Below are 20,968 nucleotides of genomic sequence, written 5' to 3' on the forward strand. Positions count from 1 at the left end.
GTATCTGGAGCAACAGAAAAGACAAAAGCATGCATTCACATTAAACCCACAAATATACTGTATATTGCATTAAATTAGATAACAGTTGGCTGTAAGCTCTCTACAGGTGATTTAAATAATGTTTCTGTGTGTGTCTAAGCATATATAATTGTAATGTATTTGCACAATATCACATAACTTACAGTTTGATTAATCCGTTATTATGAAACCAAGTCAACAAACACTTCAGCACCTTTCATATTGACAACGTCACAGTGGCTTTAAGATGCACTTACAGCTACACTAAGCGATTTTCCGACCACTAGAGGGTGACAGAAATGGCAATACATTTTGTAAACACACACAGCAAAGCTACTGGGCGACGGAAGCCCTTAAAGGAATAGTTCACCCAAAAATGAAAATTCAGTTATTGTCTGCTCACCCCCATGCCAGCTGAAACTCGGGTGAAGTTAGCTAGTCCATACAGCAAGCCCTGAGCTCCACAGCAGAACGGCATAGAAGCCTTTTCCAAAACAATTGAAGTTGCTGGGGACCTGACTTGACTTGACTTCACGGCTCAAAAAATAACAGAACATAACCATAAAATGGCTCCATGCAGCTCGTCCAGCATAATGCAAGTCTCCCGAAGCCAAACGATCACAAAGTGACTTGAAAAGACAGACGTTTACACCATTATTTAGCTGAAATCGCCACTCTAGCTATTGAAAAGTTCACGTTTGCGTGCACCCGAGATACGAAAACGAGGAGAACTACATGTGTAACTCTTCCTTGAATTAGCTAGTCCCGGCCTCGAATTAGCTAGTCTTACCTATCGGGATGCCGCAAACGTGACATATTTTGAAATAACAGCTAGAGTGGCGATTTCAGCTAAATAATGGTGTAAATGTCGGTCTTTTCAAGTCACTTTGGGATCGTTTGGCTTCCGGAGAAGACGAGCTGCATGGAGCCATTTTATGGTTATGTTCCGTTTTTTTTTAACCGTCAAGTCAAGTCAGGTCCCCAGCAACTTCAGAGTTTCAGCTGGCATGGGGGTGAGTAGATAATGACTGAATTTTCATTTTTGGGTGAACTATTCCTTTAAGAACAAACCGTGCATAAAGGCTAATGGCTAAAATAAACGTACCTACGGAGAAATATCAGATCTGATCAGATCCTATACAGACCCATGGCGCGTGTGTTCAGTTCTATGCACTGAAACACTGCGACAAGGTTAAATTACCTAATTCCACTAATGTTACTTAAATACCACAAGATGACGTCACCTACCGTTAAAGTTTGTAGGGCAGTGAAGACGAGTTACTGTCTGCTAATCCCCGTTACCAACTGTGGAATGTAAAGTTTCACTTTTGTTTTCACACTGGGAGACTCTGTGGATTGAGTTCAATGCTGTTGGTCTGCTGTCTGTACATCTCCAAATGACAGACATGACGTGATGCACACATCAGGAGCATTAGAGATCGATTTAGATCCATTTCTATACACTGACCAACTTTTGATTTTGTCCCTCTGTATGGGAAACCCTGCAACTCTCGGTCAAAAACGCCCTCTAGAGGCCATCTGACAAAGTGCCTCATCTCACTAAGCGTTACCTGACTGACTGACTGACTGACTGACCTGAATTTGGCTCTTGATACCCTCAGCTGCGGCGTGGGAAAAAGGAAAAGCTAAGACTCAGGCCGAATTTGACAACAAGCTTTAGAAAAGAGGTGAAAACAACAACACAGATGGCCCGCGTGTCTGGCTATTTATATCATTACGTCTCACGGAAATCTCCACGTAGCACACGTTAGTTTCAGGATTGGTTACATGGTTTGAAATTGCTTAATGCAGGTTTAACTATGTGCGCACTCCCGCTCTAAGTGCTGCTTTGAGAAACACACGTAGGTAATGAATGACCCTTCGTAGGATCACACTTAAAAACACTCTTTACCTCTAAAGGCCCTGACACACCAGGCCGACGGTCGGCCGTCGGCCAATGTCGGGCCGTCGGTAAGCATCGGTGTCCCTAGTTTTTGCGGTGTGTCCCGCACCGTCGGCACTAGTCGGACCCTGTCGGCGGCTTTTCGGCCGATTGAGCATGTTGAATTGGCGTCGGAGCCGTCGGTGAGAGAGATCACTCTGATTGGTAGTTCGTGTTTCGCCTCTGGATGATTGGACTGATAAATTCCTTCAACATGTGGAACTGAACAGGAAAGAGCCGAGCGAAATTTTTAAAATCGGAGGTTTCATTTATCTCCAGCTCTCGACAAGGGTTCGGGAAAGCCCCTTGAGCCTGTCGCTGGAGTAACGTTATTCATGATTTCACCCATTTAGTGTGGTTTCTGCTTATTTTTCGCCTCCGCCTCTTCCTTTCTTCTTCCACAACCAAAAGACCAAGGGCTGACAACGCCAGTGCCATTTGCAACTTCTTATCAGACATAAGGTATGGAGAGTTATTTCCCCTCACGCAGGCGCAGAACGTACGTGCTAGTTGGCCGTCGGGTGTAGTCTTTGCGGTGTGTTCAAGTGCAACTTTCTGGACCAGACGCAAGCGACGTGAGGCGACGTAACAGTCGGCCTTCGTCGCCGCTGGTTCTTTGAAGTCGGTTTGGTGTGTCAGGGCCTTAAGATCGATCGTTATTGGGAAACGAGGCCCTGGTCATTGGTCACTCTGCGCTCTCAAGATGTTTTTATGCTTTTGGTCCCAAATGTGCATACAGAGCTTGGAAAAAGGGCGTTTATGTATTCTGCACCTTCTGCCTGGAATATGCTCCTGAATGACTTAAAACTTAAAGAAATAGTTTACCCAAAAATGAAAATTCAGTCATTATCTACTCACCCCCATGCCAGCTGAAACTCGGGTGAAGTTTGTTAGTCCATACAACAGTCGTTGACCTTCACAGTGGAACGGCGTAGAAGCCCTCTCCAAAACAACTGAAGTTGCTGGGGACCTGTCTTCACGGTTCAAAAAATAACGGAAAATAACAATAAAATGACTCCATACAGCTCGTTGAGCATAATCCAAGTCTCCGGAAGCCAACTGATCCCAAAGTGACTTGAAAAGACCGACATTTACACCATTATTTATCTGAAATCGCCACTCTAGCTGTTGATTTGAAAAAAAAAGCTCACATTTGCGTGCACCTGAGATACGAGAACTACATGTGTAACTCTTACTCGAATACCAGAAACAAGACTTCCGGTTAGGCCATTTAGCCTCCAAAATAAAAGTGTGAGATTTTAGATAGGTAGAAATACTGTTTTAAACCATTTACTTTGTATGTAATCGTCAAATTCAATAAGTCAGCTCCCATATTAATGTTTGATGTCCACTTTAGTCTCTGTTCTGTATGTATTCTGCATAGTGTAATACATGCAGCGTTTATAGTTAAAATGGCACATATTATTACACACTAAAGGGGGTCGCACACAGGCTGAGAAGCGCCGCATTACTCCCGCAATCTTCCTCCAAGCTGCCGACTTTCATTGGTTATCCTTAAACAATCTGTGATTGATGGCGTATAATTCCGGATATTTACCTACTTCATTGATTAGCTGTCATCATCCATCTTTCTTTTTTTTTTTTTTGAGGGCCATTAATAGAGTGAATGAATGGATATACTGGATAGCCTACATTTATTTGATTTACTAGGCAATGTTTTTTTAGATGGAAAACAAATGTCAGTTGACAAAATAAAAACAAGTTATTGTTTTTAAAATATTAGATGGCTTGCTACTTCTGTTCACAATGATACATTTCAAGCCGTATATCTAATATTGATTTGTGGGTCTTGTTCTGGGTTTAGTAGCAACAGTGGAAAACATGAGTGGCACTGAGTGGCGCTCCAAGACTTTGAGCAGCGCTGGAAGTCGTGGCTGGGCGCCGGCGTGCGGCAGCGGCAGACGCCACCATTATTTTAGAATCTGAGGGCATCAATGCATTAAAAGATGAACAAATCTACGCTGCAGACTTTTGTTGGAGAAGATGTTTTTGCTCTTCTTTCTACCAGCTTTGGTACGTCAAATGGTAAATACTGCTCTTATATGCTAAACTACATAACATTTGTATTACTAGTTAATGCATTTACAAACTAAACTTGCAAATTAATAATTAAATTTTCTTTTTTGCTGCTCAATGGGTTAGACCTTATGTAACTTTTAGGTGGCCCACTGCTCAAACATCTTTATATTACAGGGTAACTGCACACTAAATCATTTATTTTTCGCTGTACTCATAGTTACATAGGCTTATGTTGGCATATGATGTTAAGGTGATTTTTCTAACAATACACATTGTGTGTAAAACTGCCTTTTCTGCTCAAAATTATCTTATTTCTGTCTGCTTGGATTTGAATCGTGACATATTAGGCAAGACTCCGAGGTATATTTCATATCAGCTGCCGCTAAGTATAAACATCAAAAACATTGCTAAATGTAGCCTCAGTTTGTGCCTCTTACACCGTTACTAGCGTTAGCAAGCCTGATAAGAGACGGTGGAGAGACGACGTCCTAGATGTATTCAATGACAGTAAACATAACACATTGGGCCGCCGATAACTGTGCCATATTGACAGCGTAACAAGATATTCAGGGCTGACGACGGTAACATTAACCATGATAAACAGATATTTTGCCCCCCTCATGTATGTTAATGGGGTGGACAAAATATTAGGAACACTTTATATAATGCACTCCAATACACCACCACCACCACCCAATACGACCTCAATAATAAACAAAGTAGAATTATCACCTTTCTGACAATGTCAACAAAAACTGAAAATGTATAAGCTTCATAAAAGTAGAATTTATGGCAGAGCTGTTGTATTGGATTGCATTAGATTGCACAGGTGTTCCTAATAAAGTGCTCAGTGAGTGTATAACAAAATAAGATAAAGCTAAAAAAAAACGTGTTAAATACAGTACTATTCAAACACCTTGGGGTAACGTTTCATATTTTGCTGCCTCTCTGTCAGATTTTAACTCTATGGTGTGTTCAGACAGAATGTGAAGCGAAATTTTCGCACGCCGCCATTACATACAAAGTCAATGCCAAGACCCGATTAGGCGCCAATAAGCGTCCGCGCAAGTTAAAAAAATGGATCGAAAAATTTGAGTGTAGCCTATATGAATGTACTTCATAAACGAACAGAGAGGAGAGGGAAATGGAGAGACTGGAGGGAAATAACAGAAAGAACCGGAGTCCCTGATGAGTTCTGAGTTCAGTGAGAGGCTGAACTGAACACAAACACACAGACACCTCCCGTTGTTAGCTAGCTTACAGCTAATGTACAGTAATGTATTTTGGCTATGAATAAACGGAATAAGCAGTCAAACTCGCGCGAGTAACGCAAGGCGAAAATTCACTTTGCATTCTGTCTGAACACACCATTACAAGACAAACACGAGCAGAGTAACATAATTTAATAATGTGAGAGTTAAGCTAGCGACAACAGGCTTTTCAAATCTAACATCAAAGTATACAACCAAACGCATAAAAGTCAAAAATATGCATCGCCTGTTGTTGATAATGCACCGATAAATTATATTGTTGAAATAATTCACGTACTTACCAAAAGAATCGTTGGATGGCTGTAGACTGGAATAAAAACTTTCAACCAACGTTTGTTGTCAGCACATGGTTGTAATTGCGGTTGTAGTCTAACTGTGCGTATTGTGCATGTGCAGAGAAGTACGGAAAACGCGTTGGGACACTCTTTATTCAGTCCAACGCCTGCCGTAGGTTTTAAATGACTTCAAATCAGCAGAGTTAGATATTACTGACTTCTTATCCTATTGTATAAATGCAATGAAACCTTCTTGGTTTGATGGTCAAAACTGCAATTTTTCAGTAGTTTCACCATAAAACAACTATGTAATGCAAACAACATCCAAGTTTCATTTCTTTGAGTGTAGGCTTTCCTAATTATTGCCTGATCACAAGTCACGACTCTTGCTGAGAAAACAAAAAAATAAATGTGACAGCTTTGATATGAGGGAGTTTGTGAAGAAAGGGAGAAAGTGAAGAAGATGGAAGATATAAAGTTAATCCCTGATGTGGAAAAGTACAGTGAGCTGTCAGCATTGTTTCTACAAGGACAGCAGTGAACAGATGAAGCTTTGGTGGCTATTGGAGCACAATGCAAGTAGCCTACAGCTGTTTCCACAGGGCTTTCTCCTCCTGTAGAGCAGGAGAGCTGCTGGCCGGCGCCGAGAAATACGTTTCTTGTGTGAACAACCCAACTGCGACTCGCGCGCGAGATTGAGGTACTTGGCCGCTACGCGTCCTGTGTGAACCAGGCGTTATGCTGCTGTGGGAAAACAAGCTCAGATCCTGTACAGGTCCACTAACGCTACTTAAATGCCACAAGGTAACAACATTACCTACTGTTAAAGTGTGTAGGATAGCAGAAGACGAGTTATCATGTCACTGTTTTCAAATCCTGTTACTAACACAGGCAAGTTTGGAGCAAATTGTGGAATGTTAAATTTCACTTTCGTTTTCACGAGAGACTCTCGTGAAAACCCCCTCTTTACTTGGCTGCGCCGTGGGAAAAAAACAATGTTACATCAATTGCGTAACCATATATACTGTATATGTATGCATATTTAGGAAAATATACTGTTAAGAACTGGGGAGTGAGAGAGAGAAAGAGAGTTTGTCTGTGTGCATGTGTGTGAGGGAGGGGGTGATTTATCCTCTCTCCTGAGACATGAAATTCCACTTTTTCTTAATTTTGATTGGTGGATGTTTTGCATGGGCAAGCGCAAGTGTGTTGATTACACACATTATGCATTTGCTAGTTTGTGTGTGTGTGTGTGTGTGTGTGTGTGTGTGTGAGTGAGTGAGTGAGAGAGAGCCCCTGAGTCTTGTTCTGGTATCTGTTATGCATGAGAGAAAATCAGACATGAAACACTTTGTTACATAACCCTCATTTGCACACACTCTCCATCTTTCTCACACATACACACACACCTCAACCATGTAGCTAAGGATGTGTGTGTGTGTGTGTGTGTGTGTGTGTGTATGAGTTGATGTATTGAAGTGACAGTGTTAGAGGTTAGGAGGTTTCTCTCATGTTTCCAGTGCTCAACAGAGCTTTGCACTCTGCTACATTGCACATGTCTGAATAAGTAATTATTTTATGAATGGATGAGGCTTCATCATTTGTACATACAGTATATATATACAGTATATACATCTATTATACTGTGTTGTTGCCCACTAAATATCTGCTTCAGGGTAGTACCTCAATTGGTTTATTCCATTTTTCAATCCAGAATTCAGTTAAAATCCACTTTCAAATTAGAATTTTTGTTTAAGATGTTTTTATCAGGGTTATCTGTGGTTGATATTGTCCTTTTATTAAAAATGGAATCTGATCTATTCTGATATGATGCAGTTTGACTTATTTATTGTAGCATTGATCAATACTACACTGGTTATCTATGGAAAGACCTTAACCTGAATTGATCAGAGTACACACAACTGAATGAATGAATGTTTTTTTATTATTATTATTATTATTATTATTATTATTATTAGTAGTAGTAGTAGTAGTTGCAGCAGTAGCAGTAGTACTACTAGCAATAGAAGTGGCAGTAGTCATTTGGGGGGGCCCTAACCTAATCCAGTGCAGTACTCTAAGACTCTAGACTGCATTACTCCACCAACCCACAGCTGAAGAAATACCCTTTGCAGCACAGACAGAACAAAACACACATGAGTAGACAAAATGTAACAGTGACCCATTATTACTGAAAATTATTTTCTGTGTTTCCTTTGTTTAATTTTAGAGACCCTGGGAAAGATCAAATTTAGCTTTAGCCAGCAGTGACTGGTAGTATTTGTGCTCCAGTTGCCCATTAGTGCCAACAAAAACCAAGTCACCAAGCTGCAGCGAGTTTCACCATGGACAGTTTGTTTTTGTTGGATTCTGTTGCCGATGCCAGCGCAGAGGATGCGGGTGTGTGTAAATAGCTTCAGTCCATACTTGGATAGGGTGGTGTAGCAGCCAATAATGTAATAACTACCGTTAATGTAATAACTGCCAATAACGTAATAATTTTTCCGTTGTTAATGTAATAAAAGTCGATAATGTAATAACTTACCAATAATGTAATAAAATTTATAATAATAGCCAGGGGTTAAAGTGGGCCAGAACGATCCCGAACGGCGTTCCGGCACCTTCGATTAATAAGTAAATAAATCTGATTGGCAGTTTCATACATAATAATGTCAAGCGAGTTCTGACAGGGCTGCCAACTCTCACGCATTGACCGTGAGACTCATGCAATTTACATTTTTCACACGCTGAAACGCCACAAGTCCATTTTCTCACGCAGTGAAAAACAAATTCATAACTGATAACGTTGCGGCACGAAAAGAGACACTGACAGCGCACGGACAGACAAGACAGAGCAGCACCGTGCAGCAGAGAGTTATTCAGACCATCTGAATAGCGAGAAATATACACAAATCTATTATATTGTCATTTATTCCCATGCATGATGCTCAGAGTAATCTCAGTCAGCGGCTCTTCTGCGTCTCTCCCTCTCTCGCGCTGTGCGCACGCAGGCAGGAGTGAGAGTGAGTTACTATGGTTACGGGGACGCTCTGTGCGATTCCCAATAATAGGTTTTTAGGTTAGTATGCCTATGCAAAATCATGAATGTAAGCACCTCAATGCTGAAATCTAGTAATATAACATAATTTAAAATTTTTGGTTAACATTATACAGGGTTGCTGTTTCTTGACATAATCCCCCCCCCCCCAATTATGTATATATTATTGACTGGTTATTACATTATTAGCTGGGTTAAATCAAATCATTAAAAATGTAATAATTGTAGCCGATAATGTAATAATATATTTATATCACTATGTTTAAGTTTTATTTATTATCATATCATATAAGTGTCAGACTTCCATAACACTTACCCTTACTGTTGCTTCTTTCAAATAGCTGCTCAAAAACCTGACCAATCCTGACCCCTGAATCTTAGTCCTAACTCTGAGAAAACACACACACACACACACACACACACACACACCTACTCTCTTTCTAGGAATTAAGACTATTTATTTGTTTGTCTAACTTGATGGTTAGACTTATCTTCAGCCCTGCCTTCTACTCCTTAGCCATTTGAGTACCAAATGAAGTGGGAGCACACGTTTGCAAACACAGACAATTACTCTTATGTTGTATAATATGAAATCTATACCTCTTTGAAGATGCTGTGTTCTCAAATGACCACCACTTCTTTCCATGAAAAATATATTCTTTAATCAAGTGTATTTAAATAACTTCTTCAACCAAACTGGCACTATTATCCCTTGTGCTCAACTTTTAACCTCTTATTGCAAAATTGTAAACTGTAAAATATAGTATATAACATGACCTACAAAGATAACTTTGGTAACACATCTTTCAGTTTTATAATGATAATAAAGGACGGTTTACGGTCCCTTTTTTAAAGAACTAAACATTCTCTTGATACTGTACTGTACATTTGACAAAATGGAGGTAAGGTGCTGGACGTAAAGTTCAATCTCAAATGAAAAGTAGCTTCCACTCATTTACAAATATAAAAAAGAACTCGAGAGAATCAAAATGAAATTATCTGCTGACCGAAAAAAACAAAAAACAAAACACCAACAAAAAAATGGTCATTAATTCTTCCAGTAGTCCTTAACTTTGTACTGTCCGAAGGCTATGTGACTGAGCAGAATCCAGGCTTTCATCCATCGTTTGTCCTTACTAAATAACTCTTTTATATGTGTGCTGAGACCACTGCTGCGTCCAGCAGCCTTGTATAGCTTCATAACACTAATGGAACAGTCATTCTCTTTGTCCAGTTCCAAACTCTCTGCAAGTGCCTCTCTTATGTACAGGTTGGGATGATATGGTCTAGATAGTTCACGGAATAAGAGTGAGACTCTTTTGAATGTCCCCAGCATTGACATATCTAGATTGAGAGATAACTCAATAAATTTTTATAAGATTTCTGATGGTAGGTATTGAGCTCCAGGCTGATTGCCAGGATCCACTACCATGTCAACCAAAGGATTAGCCATAGACTGAACTTCAGGGTTAGCCAGAGGCCCAGGTTCAGGGTCAGCCAGAAGGTAAGGTTCAAGGTCAACCCGAAGTCCAGATTCAGGGTCAGCCAAAAGGCCAAGTTCAGGGTCAGCCAGAGGGCCAGGTTGGGGGTCAACTCCAGTAGGTGTCCTAACTGGTTTTTTGAAAGACAGTCTTTGATGATATATGATATGATACCAGTATCTTCACTCTAGCTTTAAAACTGAGCCTGCTACAGCCTCTGAAAGACAGTAATGTTGGCCGAGGGCACAGACGCCCCCGCGGGTCTCTGAGGGTTAATTAGAATGATCTCACAAATTTGTATATCCTCTTGCACTAAATATATAAGAAATGTTAATCTATGTGCATGAATCTCAACTAAATAAACTGTATTTACTAAATTAAATTAAATTAAATCACTAATTACCTTTCAACGTGTGATAAGGAAGACAGAAGTTTGCAGACAAAGGAAGAAAGCCTAATGTCAGAGTCACATGACTGGATAACTTGTCAATCAACGGCCATCTAGTGGTCAATTATGGGGACTGCCAAAGAAAATTCACGTCTTCAAGAATGAACTATAGATATCATTTGCTTCGGTTTTAGACTCTTTGTTGAGCTTGTCATGACTGTATTCAAATAGCCAGGGATGTAAATAGGGCAAGGATTCTGATTTGGTAATACATTTTCATGTAACCTTTCAGGAGTCAGGTTTGGTATACATAGAGAGAGAGAGAGTGCTGAATAGCTATAATAGTGTGGTTGAAACAGTTTGCTTGAAAAAGTCATTTAAATACGTTTAATTAAAGATGACATTTTTCATGAAAAGAAGTGGTGGTCTTTGTATTCGAGGACAAAGCATCTTCAAAGAGGTATAGATTTCATATTATACAACATAAGAGTAATTGTCTGTGTTTGCAAACATGTGCTCGCACTTCATTTGGTATTCAAATGGTTAAGGAGTAGAAGGCAGGGCTGGAGATAAGTCTAACCATCAAGTATCACAAACAAATAGATAGCCTTAATTCCTAGTGTGTGTGTGTGTGTGTGTGTGTGTGTGTGTGTGTGTGTGTGTGTGTGTGTGTGTGTGTGTGTGTGTGTGTGGGCAGGTTTTTGAGCAGCTATTTGAAAGAGGCAACAGTAAGGGTAAGTGTCATGGAAGTGTGACACTTTATAGCCAATAAATAAAACTTAAATAAAGTGATATAAGTACATTATTACATTATCGGTTCCAGTTATTATATTATATTATATTAGTTATTACATTTTCATGTGTTTTTTTTTTAACCCAGCTAATAATGTAATAACCGGCCAATAATGTAATAACTTATTTCATTATGCGCAAAAAGTTATTATGTTATTGGTTCAGAAAATGTATTACATTATTGGCCAGTTATTACATTATCGACTTTTACTACATTAAGAACGGAAAAATTATTACGTTATTGGCAGTTATTACAATAACAGTAGTTATTACATTATTGGCTGCTACAGGTGGCTTTAAACTTTAGATGTGAAACTTGCTACACATATGTATCTGATCATGACTCACCGCCCACGCAGATCCACTTCCTTTTTATGCAGCGGAACCCATTTCATTGCTGCCATGCAGGTCTATTTTTTTCCCTCTATTTTGTCCAACAACTTACATACATTGATAACTTTTTGTCAATTTTGGCATGTAGATGGTAGAATTTTTATGGCCTTTTTATTTGCCGTTTTTGGAACTCTAAAGAAAGAGTATCCAGCAGCTTCTGTTGCTGCACTAGCCAACTCGCTGTGTGTTAAATGGACTTACAAACTTCACTGGTGTTTTGACCCTGGTTTCGAAAGACATGAGGGTGAGTATGTACCTGACCCGCCAGCGTCAAATTATTTTTTGTGATTGACAGCACACCGAAAGGGTCAAAAAGCTGGTTGTGAAACATGGAGAAGCATAGAGGTGCGGTTGCTTATCAATTCTGGTGAATTTGGCAATTTGGTGCCGAAAAGAAAAAATACACCCATCTCATTAATATATAAGTGATGGGTGATTATAAAAAGGGAAAAATGGGGGAAGGTAGGAGATTATAAACCATTGGGTGAATATCGCGTGGGTGATTATACAGTGAGTGGGTGATTATACAGTGAGTGATTACTGAAAGGGTTAAAGGGAAAACGGCTTGGAGATTGTAATCAAGTGGCTGATTATCAAGAGCAAAAACTGATGGGAGATTTAAATACGTGAGGGTGATAATTATAGGTGAGGTTAATTGATAATCATTATTTGATGCTTTTACATTATGATTTGTTGTATTATCATTACCATTCATCGTATAACCTTTTCACAGTTTTGTCACTTTGAATGCTGCTATGAGATCATAAACCATTGGATGAGTATAGAGTGGCTGATTATTGAGTAGGTGATTATTGAGAGGGGAAAAGGGAAAACAACTTGGAGATTATAAGCAAGTGGATGATTATCAAGAGGGAAAACCAATGGGAGATTATGAAATACGCGAGGGTATTAATTAATTATAGGTGTGGTTAATTTAAAATCATTATTTGATGCTTTTACATTATGTTTTGTTGTATTATCATTACCATTTGTCATTTAACCTTTTCCAAGTTTTGTCGCTGGTAGTATGCCATACGAACTCCAGGCAGTACAGTAGAAATCAAACAAGCATTAACCAACTGGAGGCTGGTGCGCTGTACATCTACATACCAGGAAGTAGCTCTGTGATTTTCTAACTGTAGTAGGATAAGTCAACGCATTGAATTAAATATTTAGTTCAGTAATCATCTTTGCTTCAACAACACCAAAGTGCTACCACAGCACTTTGGTGTTGACAGGTGGAGTTTTAAAGTCAATATAGTGTCACTCACTCCAATCATGCATAGCCCATTGAGCAACCAGAACAACCCACCCTGATAGGCTTTAAACATCCTGAGAACCTGCAAACATACTTTAACACTTTAACATGAGGACTAATGAATAAACTTCAAGGTGAAAACATAATTCTTATAATATGTGACCCATCCCATTTGGCTGATGATGTCATACAGTATGTCCAGGGGCTATAAATGATGAGCATCCCCATGAATGGGATTGGGTATGGGATATGGCAGTGCTGCATGGTAAAGGTAGGTTAATATATAAAATATAGCTAAGCACAATGCACACGCTTTTTGAGTCCAAGTAAGTAGCCTCATTTAGAATGGTTTAGAATGGTTAGTTAAACAGATGAATGAAAAATAAACAAACTTGTGAATATAGAGTGTTTCAGAAATAATTTATAATGCGGTAGAGATATTGAGATTGTTCAGTTGCACATAGATCCATCACTGTTTCTGTACTGGTGGCATAGGTAGCGTTTTAGAAATCTTAATAATAAACATCTTTTTTCACAGCTTTGTAGTGGTACATCTATGCAAAGACATAAGACCCCTCATGGTTGAGTGTCTGCTCATCTTCAGTTCACTCACTGAAGTGTGTGTGTGTGTGTGTGTGTGTGTGTGTGTACAGGTCTCTTATGTAAAGGCCATAGACATCTGGATGGCGGTGTGTCTTCTGTTCGTCTTCTCTGCGTTGTTGGAGTATGCTGCTGTTAACTTCGTATCAAGGCAACATAAAGAGCTGCTGCGATTCCAGAGGCCTCGCAAGAACAAGAACAAGGTACCGAAGCTTCTGGACAATATAACATACAATACCCAACACTGAACCTTCACAATATGGCTGGTCAGACAAAAAAAAAATTCTAAAAAAATACAACACAACACAGTGAAGTGGGGTCCAGGAGTCCTTTGCAAAATGAAGAATAGCTTGACTTAACTGTGATCCATTTACAAGTTTGCACAGTGGGACACTGCATGGTTATTGCTGATCATAGCTTTCACCCTTTCCATTGTTATCTCCCCAGCTCTGGACAGTCATGTGCCATGCTGTGATTAATCTAAAATGTTCATTCATTCATTCATTCATTCATTTTCCATTCCCGCTTATTCCTGTTCAGGGTCACAGGACCACCTCCCTGCATGCATTGGGCAGAAATCTAAAATTTCAGATTTTTAAGTTATAAACCTCTGATAGGCATCTTCGGTCAAAACCATATTTATTTGGATGGTGTAATAGAAAAGTTTGCGAGGACTCATTTCTGGTCCAAGGTTACCACTCTGTGGTTACATTCTGCTATTGCAGTTTGCTGCTCAGAAAGAGGAATAGCAGAAGAGGAGGATGAGGAGGAAGGAGGGAAGTGATGATGATGGAGACAATAATGATGAAAACAAGTGTTTGACAGTGGATGTTAACTGTAAATGCATCTGACACTCTACATGTGTAAGTGCCCTGAAGCACCACATCTCCCTTCTTAGTGCATGATGCAGCATGGCTATAATTGTACCTATGTGGTTTTGTGACTCTTTGGGTTATAATTCTGTTGTTTCTCCATCAGAGGGCCATCCAGCCCTGAGGATGAGCCTGTTGTGACTGCATGATCTGGATCTTTGAGGGTTGGGAGGGATCAACTCAGCATTCAGTCATGTCACACACACGAACAGATTGACCAGAAAACTCACTTTAAAAGAAGTAGAGAATCCAAAATATAAACTGTCATCAGTCAGTCTGATTTGAAGGGGGCAATTCAGGAACAAATCTAAATTATAAACTGGTAGAGTTTGAAAAATAATCTGAAAAATATTGTCATAAAGAATGATTTTGCTTTATTTGCAAGCAAGGTATTATTATCTGGCCAAGCTCTTCTAATCTCTTCAATTAACTATTCACTTGATCAGGCAGGGACATGAATTTCAAACAAAAATAATTACAAATAGCAAAACATCTGTTTCAATCTTGCAGCTCCTCGAAGGTGCATGAACCAAATCACTGAAAAAAATTCAGCTACTCTTTAAGCACAATTGATAAAGCTTTAAAATTAAAAACCAATGCATTTCAGCTACAACACCTGCAGAGCCCTGACGAATGCTGTTGCAGCCGAAATGCCTTGGTCTCTAAAGGATAATACCAGTGTAATCTTTAATTAATTAATTAATTAATTAATGCCTATGAAAAGTCTAAACCCACCAATATATTTGCTACAGTCAGAAGCTGCTATCGTCTCTTCTACTACTTCTACTTCGACTTCCTCCCGGAAGTCAATAAAATACAATAATCTAGAAAAAAATACAATGATCATGTAATTTAAAATGATAGATTACATTATTCAAGGCAGCAGTATGTCTCTGTGAGCTGTTTTTAATGTATTTTTGAAAACAATGAGAGCCCATGACTTACGGGAGGTAGCACAAACCTGCAGTAGAACAGACAGTAGTATCTTCTGACTGTGGCAAATAAATCAGTTGGTTTAGACTTTTCAGTTGTATCAATGGTGATATGAAAATATAAAATTAAACTGGTATCATCCTTTAATATTAAAGCTTTGTCAACTGTTCTACAAGAGTAACCCATTTTTAAAATTAAAAAAACAAAAGCTAATTGACTTTCATTTATAAATATAAAAAAACATTGACTGAATGCATGGGCATCCCAACCTTATTTTTTGGAAGCGATTCGTTTTTCTTTTAAGTTTCTGTCTGTTCATATTGGTATGCATGCTGTCGGCTGGTAGAACGGTGAAGGTGCTGTTGATCCAGTGGAGCTAGCTGATTCCCTGCGTCGTATTAATATTGACAACGGCCTCAAACCATCACACCCACTCTACGGATCTATGACCAACATCTACACCAACAACCACATGGTAATGGCACAGTATATATATGTGTGTATGTGTGCATGTTCAATTTGCATGTCCCAACCTGTTTATTTTTCCACTGCGTCACCCATCATTTCGGTTCTCAATGTGTTGGTTTTGCTTTTCTCCATATAACACACTGCTGTAGTGACTCCAAGTTGAAGATACAATACTTTTGATTAGTTGAAGCATTGAAAAAATATTTAATTCATGTCATGACATAAAAAAGCTACTCACAGTAACAAGTGTAAATGCAATGTGTTACTTCCACACTTGACATTACGGGGACATTCTATAAGGTTTTGGGGCTCATTCATAAAACTTACAATCAGGTTTAGTGTGACGTTAGGGGTTTTGATTGGCTGTCTCCCGGGGATAACACAGTGGTAATGTGGCTCTGTCACAGTATTCACAGCTGTGATAAATTTATGAAAATGACCAGGTCACAGATTTTGTGTGCTGCTATTCTGTTACTGCAGAGTTTTATGAATAAGCCCCATAATGTGAAAACGGCTTAACGAGGCAAACAAATATTTAATGTTAATGAGAAAATGCAATTTTTTTTTCCATAAGAACACCATAAGAAATAGCAATGTTGAAAAGAAAAAGAAAATTTACATAAATTTGGTTTTTTTATGAACGAGGCTTAATGTGGCTTAATGAGCTAATATTGAAATGAAAACTTCTGAAAATTTAACCATGAATTTGAGAGCATAACATTTCACTAGAGTCCAAAAAGAATGTCTAGAAAGAATACGGAAACATTTTTAAAAACTCATCAAAGTCTGAATTTAGGCAAAAACGAGGGCTTAATGTGGCTAAATGACCTAAAATCAAAATAGAGAAATTCATCTTTAATTCAGCCATCAAGGAGACACAAGAAGATACTGTAGCGAAAATTTCAACTTAAAGATAAATCATAATGTGGTCAAAAAACTATGACAAGATCCTTAGTTGAAATTGAATGGAAATGATTGAGCTTAATATGGCTTAATGTGGTTTACTTACCTAAAAGTGATGGAAAGAATTATTTAAGAAAAATCTTAAATAAATAAGGATAGGGGACTTCTTATCCTAATTATTTCAGAATCAGAATCAGAAATACTTTATTGATCCCCGAGGGGAAATTGGGTTACATTGCAGTTGCTCACATTCTAGAGAGAAATATATATAAGCATAGAGAAATTATAAGAAAAATAGAATAAGAAACTAAGAAATATGTAAAATATGTGCATTATACTATAATATATAACAATAATAATATAGAAATAATTACTAATTAATTAATTAATTAAATATTTACTCGCATCAAAAGGAAAACACTGGGTTGAAACCAGAAATACTTATAATTACATAATAATATGGTAAATTGTCTGAAAACCATTAAATATGGCAGCTTAGCCACATTAAGCCCTCATTTTTGCCAAATTCAGACTTTGATGATTTTTTAAAAATCTTTCTCTATTTTGTATTCATTTTATGCTCAAAGATTCATGGTTAAGTTTTTAATTTAAATATTAGCTCATTAAGCCACGTTAACTCCCCCTTTTTTTGGCATTTTTTCACTATATTAATTTATTAAAAAAATAAAATAGATTTAAATTTAAAAACGTCGCTAGTTCTTATGGTGCTGTATACAAAACTTTTTTTTTCACCAACGTTAAATATTTTTTTGCCCCGTTTTCACATTAAGCCTTTTAGAATGTTCCACATTACACAATGCAGGTGAAAAATCCGCAAAGCAGAGGAAACATATCTGTCTTCTAACTACAGTTATCTGAGGAGGGTTTTCGGTTTGAAGTGTGGAGGGGAGCCTATTATCTTCCATGTTCTCATAATATAGAGTTGAATCTGGCTTATGACCTTAAATATGTCACATGCCCTTTCTCTCTTTCTCTTGCATTCTTTGTAATAAAACACAAATGTCCTAAAAATTATCTCTGAAAAAGCTGACATGGGAGTGTCAGTTACAGAGGTAATCTAGTTAAAAACAGCAACAGTTGGACAGAATAAGTCAAGGTCTGACCTAGGAAACAAAAGGATCAAGGAAGGGAGCAGTGAGGAAAAGGAGGAGGAGGAAAGAGAGGTGGAAAGGGAGGCTGGGTTGGGGGTTTGAATGGACAGAGGGAAGGGGGTCGTCCTATTACTGTGTTTCTTCCTCCTCCACCCATTTGGTCCTAAATAAAATACTGGTGGTTATTGGATAGGGATATTTTAAGAATTAAAATGTTTATTGTAAGTGGTAATGTGTGCAGGTCAAGTCTGAATGTAGGGAGTAAGGGAGGTCGAGAGGTCAGGCGAGGAGGGTTGGAGGGTTTGGAGGACTTACTAATTACTAACTAATTTAACATTCACGTGCACGCTGGTTGTGAATTCGGACAGTAGACTTGTGCGTTCATGTGCTTTTTGGTCCATTTAAAATATTCTGCTCCCCCTTGGACCCTACCCCCTGCTCTGCACGTGGTTACTTGCGTGACGTATGGTACTACGTTTTACCAAGTGCAGAGGGGAAGGAGGGCTTGTTACATGACTAATAAAATGGGGCTCTAAAATCATGAATTTTCAGATTTCAGTGCCCTACATGGTACTTCCTGATGGAAAGAAGTCTTACAAATTTGATCTTGAAAGACTACACCGACTTTTTGGAAGTTTGGCCCATTTGTCACCTTACCCAATATGTGATGAGAGGATTGGCACTAAAATGATCTCTCTGAGTAGATAGCCCTGTACGGTGCACATGCTGTTTAGCATGCTGTATGGTAAATAATCACAGGCATTTTAATGGCATGTGCCTAAACCTGCCAGGTTTGTTTAGGGGATTGACAAAATAGACATAAAATTTGACAAAAATAATGCACTTTCAATGCCAGAAGATGTCTCTTCCCGCAAAACTTCAAGCATAGCGAGGCCCAAGTAAAGTTAGCCAGACAGATAAAGTTATTGCACTGTTGATTCATAATGGAGTTCAGTAATGATGAATATTGAGATTTTGTTTTTGGAAGTTATGAAATTACAGACCATACAATAAAAACGAATACCAATTTTGGATTACTAAAAGGTTTATCTTCATACTTTGGATAATGCTAATCGCATACTGTATGCTATAGCGTACAGAGCTTTCTACTGGATAGAGCTTTCTACCGGACACACAGATGATTTTGGTGTCAATCCTCTTATATATATTTCCTCTTATATATCCTTTCACATATTGGGTAAGCTGACCAATTGGCCAAACTCCCAAAGTTCACACAGGAGATTATAATTTGATATTACCTGGAGGTATGAAGTGATTTGTTGTAACTGCGGAGAACGTTGGTGATTTTAATCCCATGTGAATCTGGCATGTCTGTAATTTGCAAAGTAAAAATTCCGGCACAAACTTCCAAGATTTACTTTGCTAAATCAGGAAGTGATGAATTGTAAAATTTTGACCTTATACAGTTGTATTTGTATAATTTCATTATCCCATGTGAATGCTACAAAGCCCCTAAGAGGACATGGGAGAGAAAAAAAATACATGTAAGAAAAAAATAAATAGGGGGAGAAAAAAAATAGTTAATAAAATAAATAAATGCTTTTGGATTCTCTCACAAAAGTTCTGCATTCTCCCAAGAAACTTCTGCATTCTTGCAAAACTTTTGCATTCTCCCAGGAAACATTTAGTGTGAAAATAATTGTGTGTGGGGAAAAAAAAACAGAATTGTAAATACATTTTTTGCAAATTTCTTCCTGCAACATACCCCCAACTTACACCAGCACAACGGGCTACAGGGTGTTGATAGACAGGTGTGAAAGTTTCTCCCTCTACTTCTCCTCCTTTTTTACATTGACCAAGTGAGTGCTATCAAAACTCCATGTAAAGTAATTTCAAGGGCACATCAGAGGTATGTATGGTGGTAGACTGACTGGCCATTAAAGGTTGGGTTTTTGAGGGCCAATACCGATATTTTTGCAGATAGTCGATATTTTGTGCCAATATTAAATATCTTTGAATTTGACGATTTCATGCCAAAAAAATTCAGAGGATTCAGTGCTTATCCCTAATTTTATTGTTGTCAGTATGGAAAAGCCTCTGAAACAGAATTTAGAGCATAAATAATAAAAAACAAATAATAGTAATAAAACATATTCATGCATACTTGGGTGGAATCTGATCAAAATGTCTCCAATCAGAATCAATTCAGGTTAAGGACTTCGCATAGACAACCAGTGTAGTATTGTTCAGTTCTACAATAAATATGTAATCAATCAAACTGCATCATCCATTATATCAGAGGTGGACGACACCTACTGGACTAACCCTAACCCAGATCCCATTTTCAATAAAAGGACAATGTTGGACCCATATATCAGAAAACCAATTTATCGGTCTAACCCTAGTTCAGTGCCTCGCTCAAGGGCACATCAGAGGTATGTACAGTATGTGAGGAGCTTAAGATTGACTGACCACTATTATCTGACCTCCTACCCATTACTTCTTGTCTCCAATATAGGAAGAGGAAGTGCGTGAGAGCCGACAGAGCTTCACAGCCGCTGTAACCTCCGCCCCCAGCAACAACAAAGACTCCATTTCCAAGGCCAGCGCCAACAATACCATTGCTGTAGCCAGCACCCCAGGACGCACGGCAAGCACTACCCAGAATCCCCCTGGAGCAGCAAGAGGTGGAGGGCCCTTAGGTGCAGGGGGTAAAACCCACGAGGAGATGAGGAAGTTGTTTATTGACCGAGCCAAGAAGATTGACACTGTGTCCAGGGCCGGCTTCCCCTTAGCTTTTCTCTTCTTCAATATATTCTACTGGGTTCTTTATAAGATACTTAGGCACGAGGATGTACACAAGCAATAGAGAAAGAGAGAGCACGTAGATTAGACATATATAGACGCACACAGATAAGGAATGGGGGGTAGCAGGAAGATTATTCCTCATTGGCAAAACTGCCAATGAAGAAACTATTTACAGCTTTGTTTTTCAATGTATTCACCTGGGTGCTCTCTAAAAGTTACTGTGTACAAAATTTTAGGGATAGGCTACCTGCTCTTTCTATGAAATACTTACCAAGTGAATCCACATATGTGGAGGCTCTGATCCCAATTTCCAGGGTTGCTGCACAGCTCTGGAAAGTCTAGAAAAAAGGTAGAAAGTCTGGAAATTGTAGTTCGTCATTTCCAGGTCCGGTAAA

The 20,968-nt window shown here is 38.7% G+C and overlaps 1 protein-coding gene across 1 annotated transcript in view; it reads left to right on the forward strand.

Moving 5' to 3' along the window:
* Positions 1-20,634, forward strand: part of LOC139919112 (glycine receptor subunit alpha-3-like) — a 39,536-nt gene extending 18,902 nt beyond the window's left edge. The window contains exons 4-6 of the mRNA XM_078290200.1: positions 13,570-13,719; positions 15,668-15,796; positions 20,284-20,634. Coding sequence (XP_078146326.1) covers positions 13,570-13,719; positions 15,668-15,796; positions 20,284-20,634 — 630 coding nt within the window. The remainder of the gene's footprint in view (positions 1-13,569; positions 13,720-15,667; positions 15,797-20,283) is intronic.
* Positions 20,635-20,968: the final 334 nt, after the last annotated feature.

The sequence above is a fragment of the Centroberyx gerrardi genome, chromosome 3 (genome assembly GCF_048128805.1).
Source record: "Centroberyx gerrardi isolate f3 chromosome 3, fCenGer3.hap1.cur.20231027, whole genome shotgun sequence".
Lineage (NCBI taxonomy): Eukaryota > Metazoa > Chordata > Actinopteri > Beryciformes > Berycidae > Centroberyx > Centroberyx gerrardi.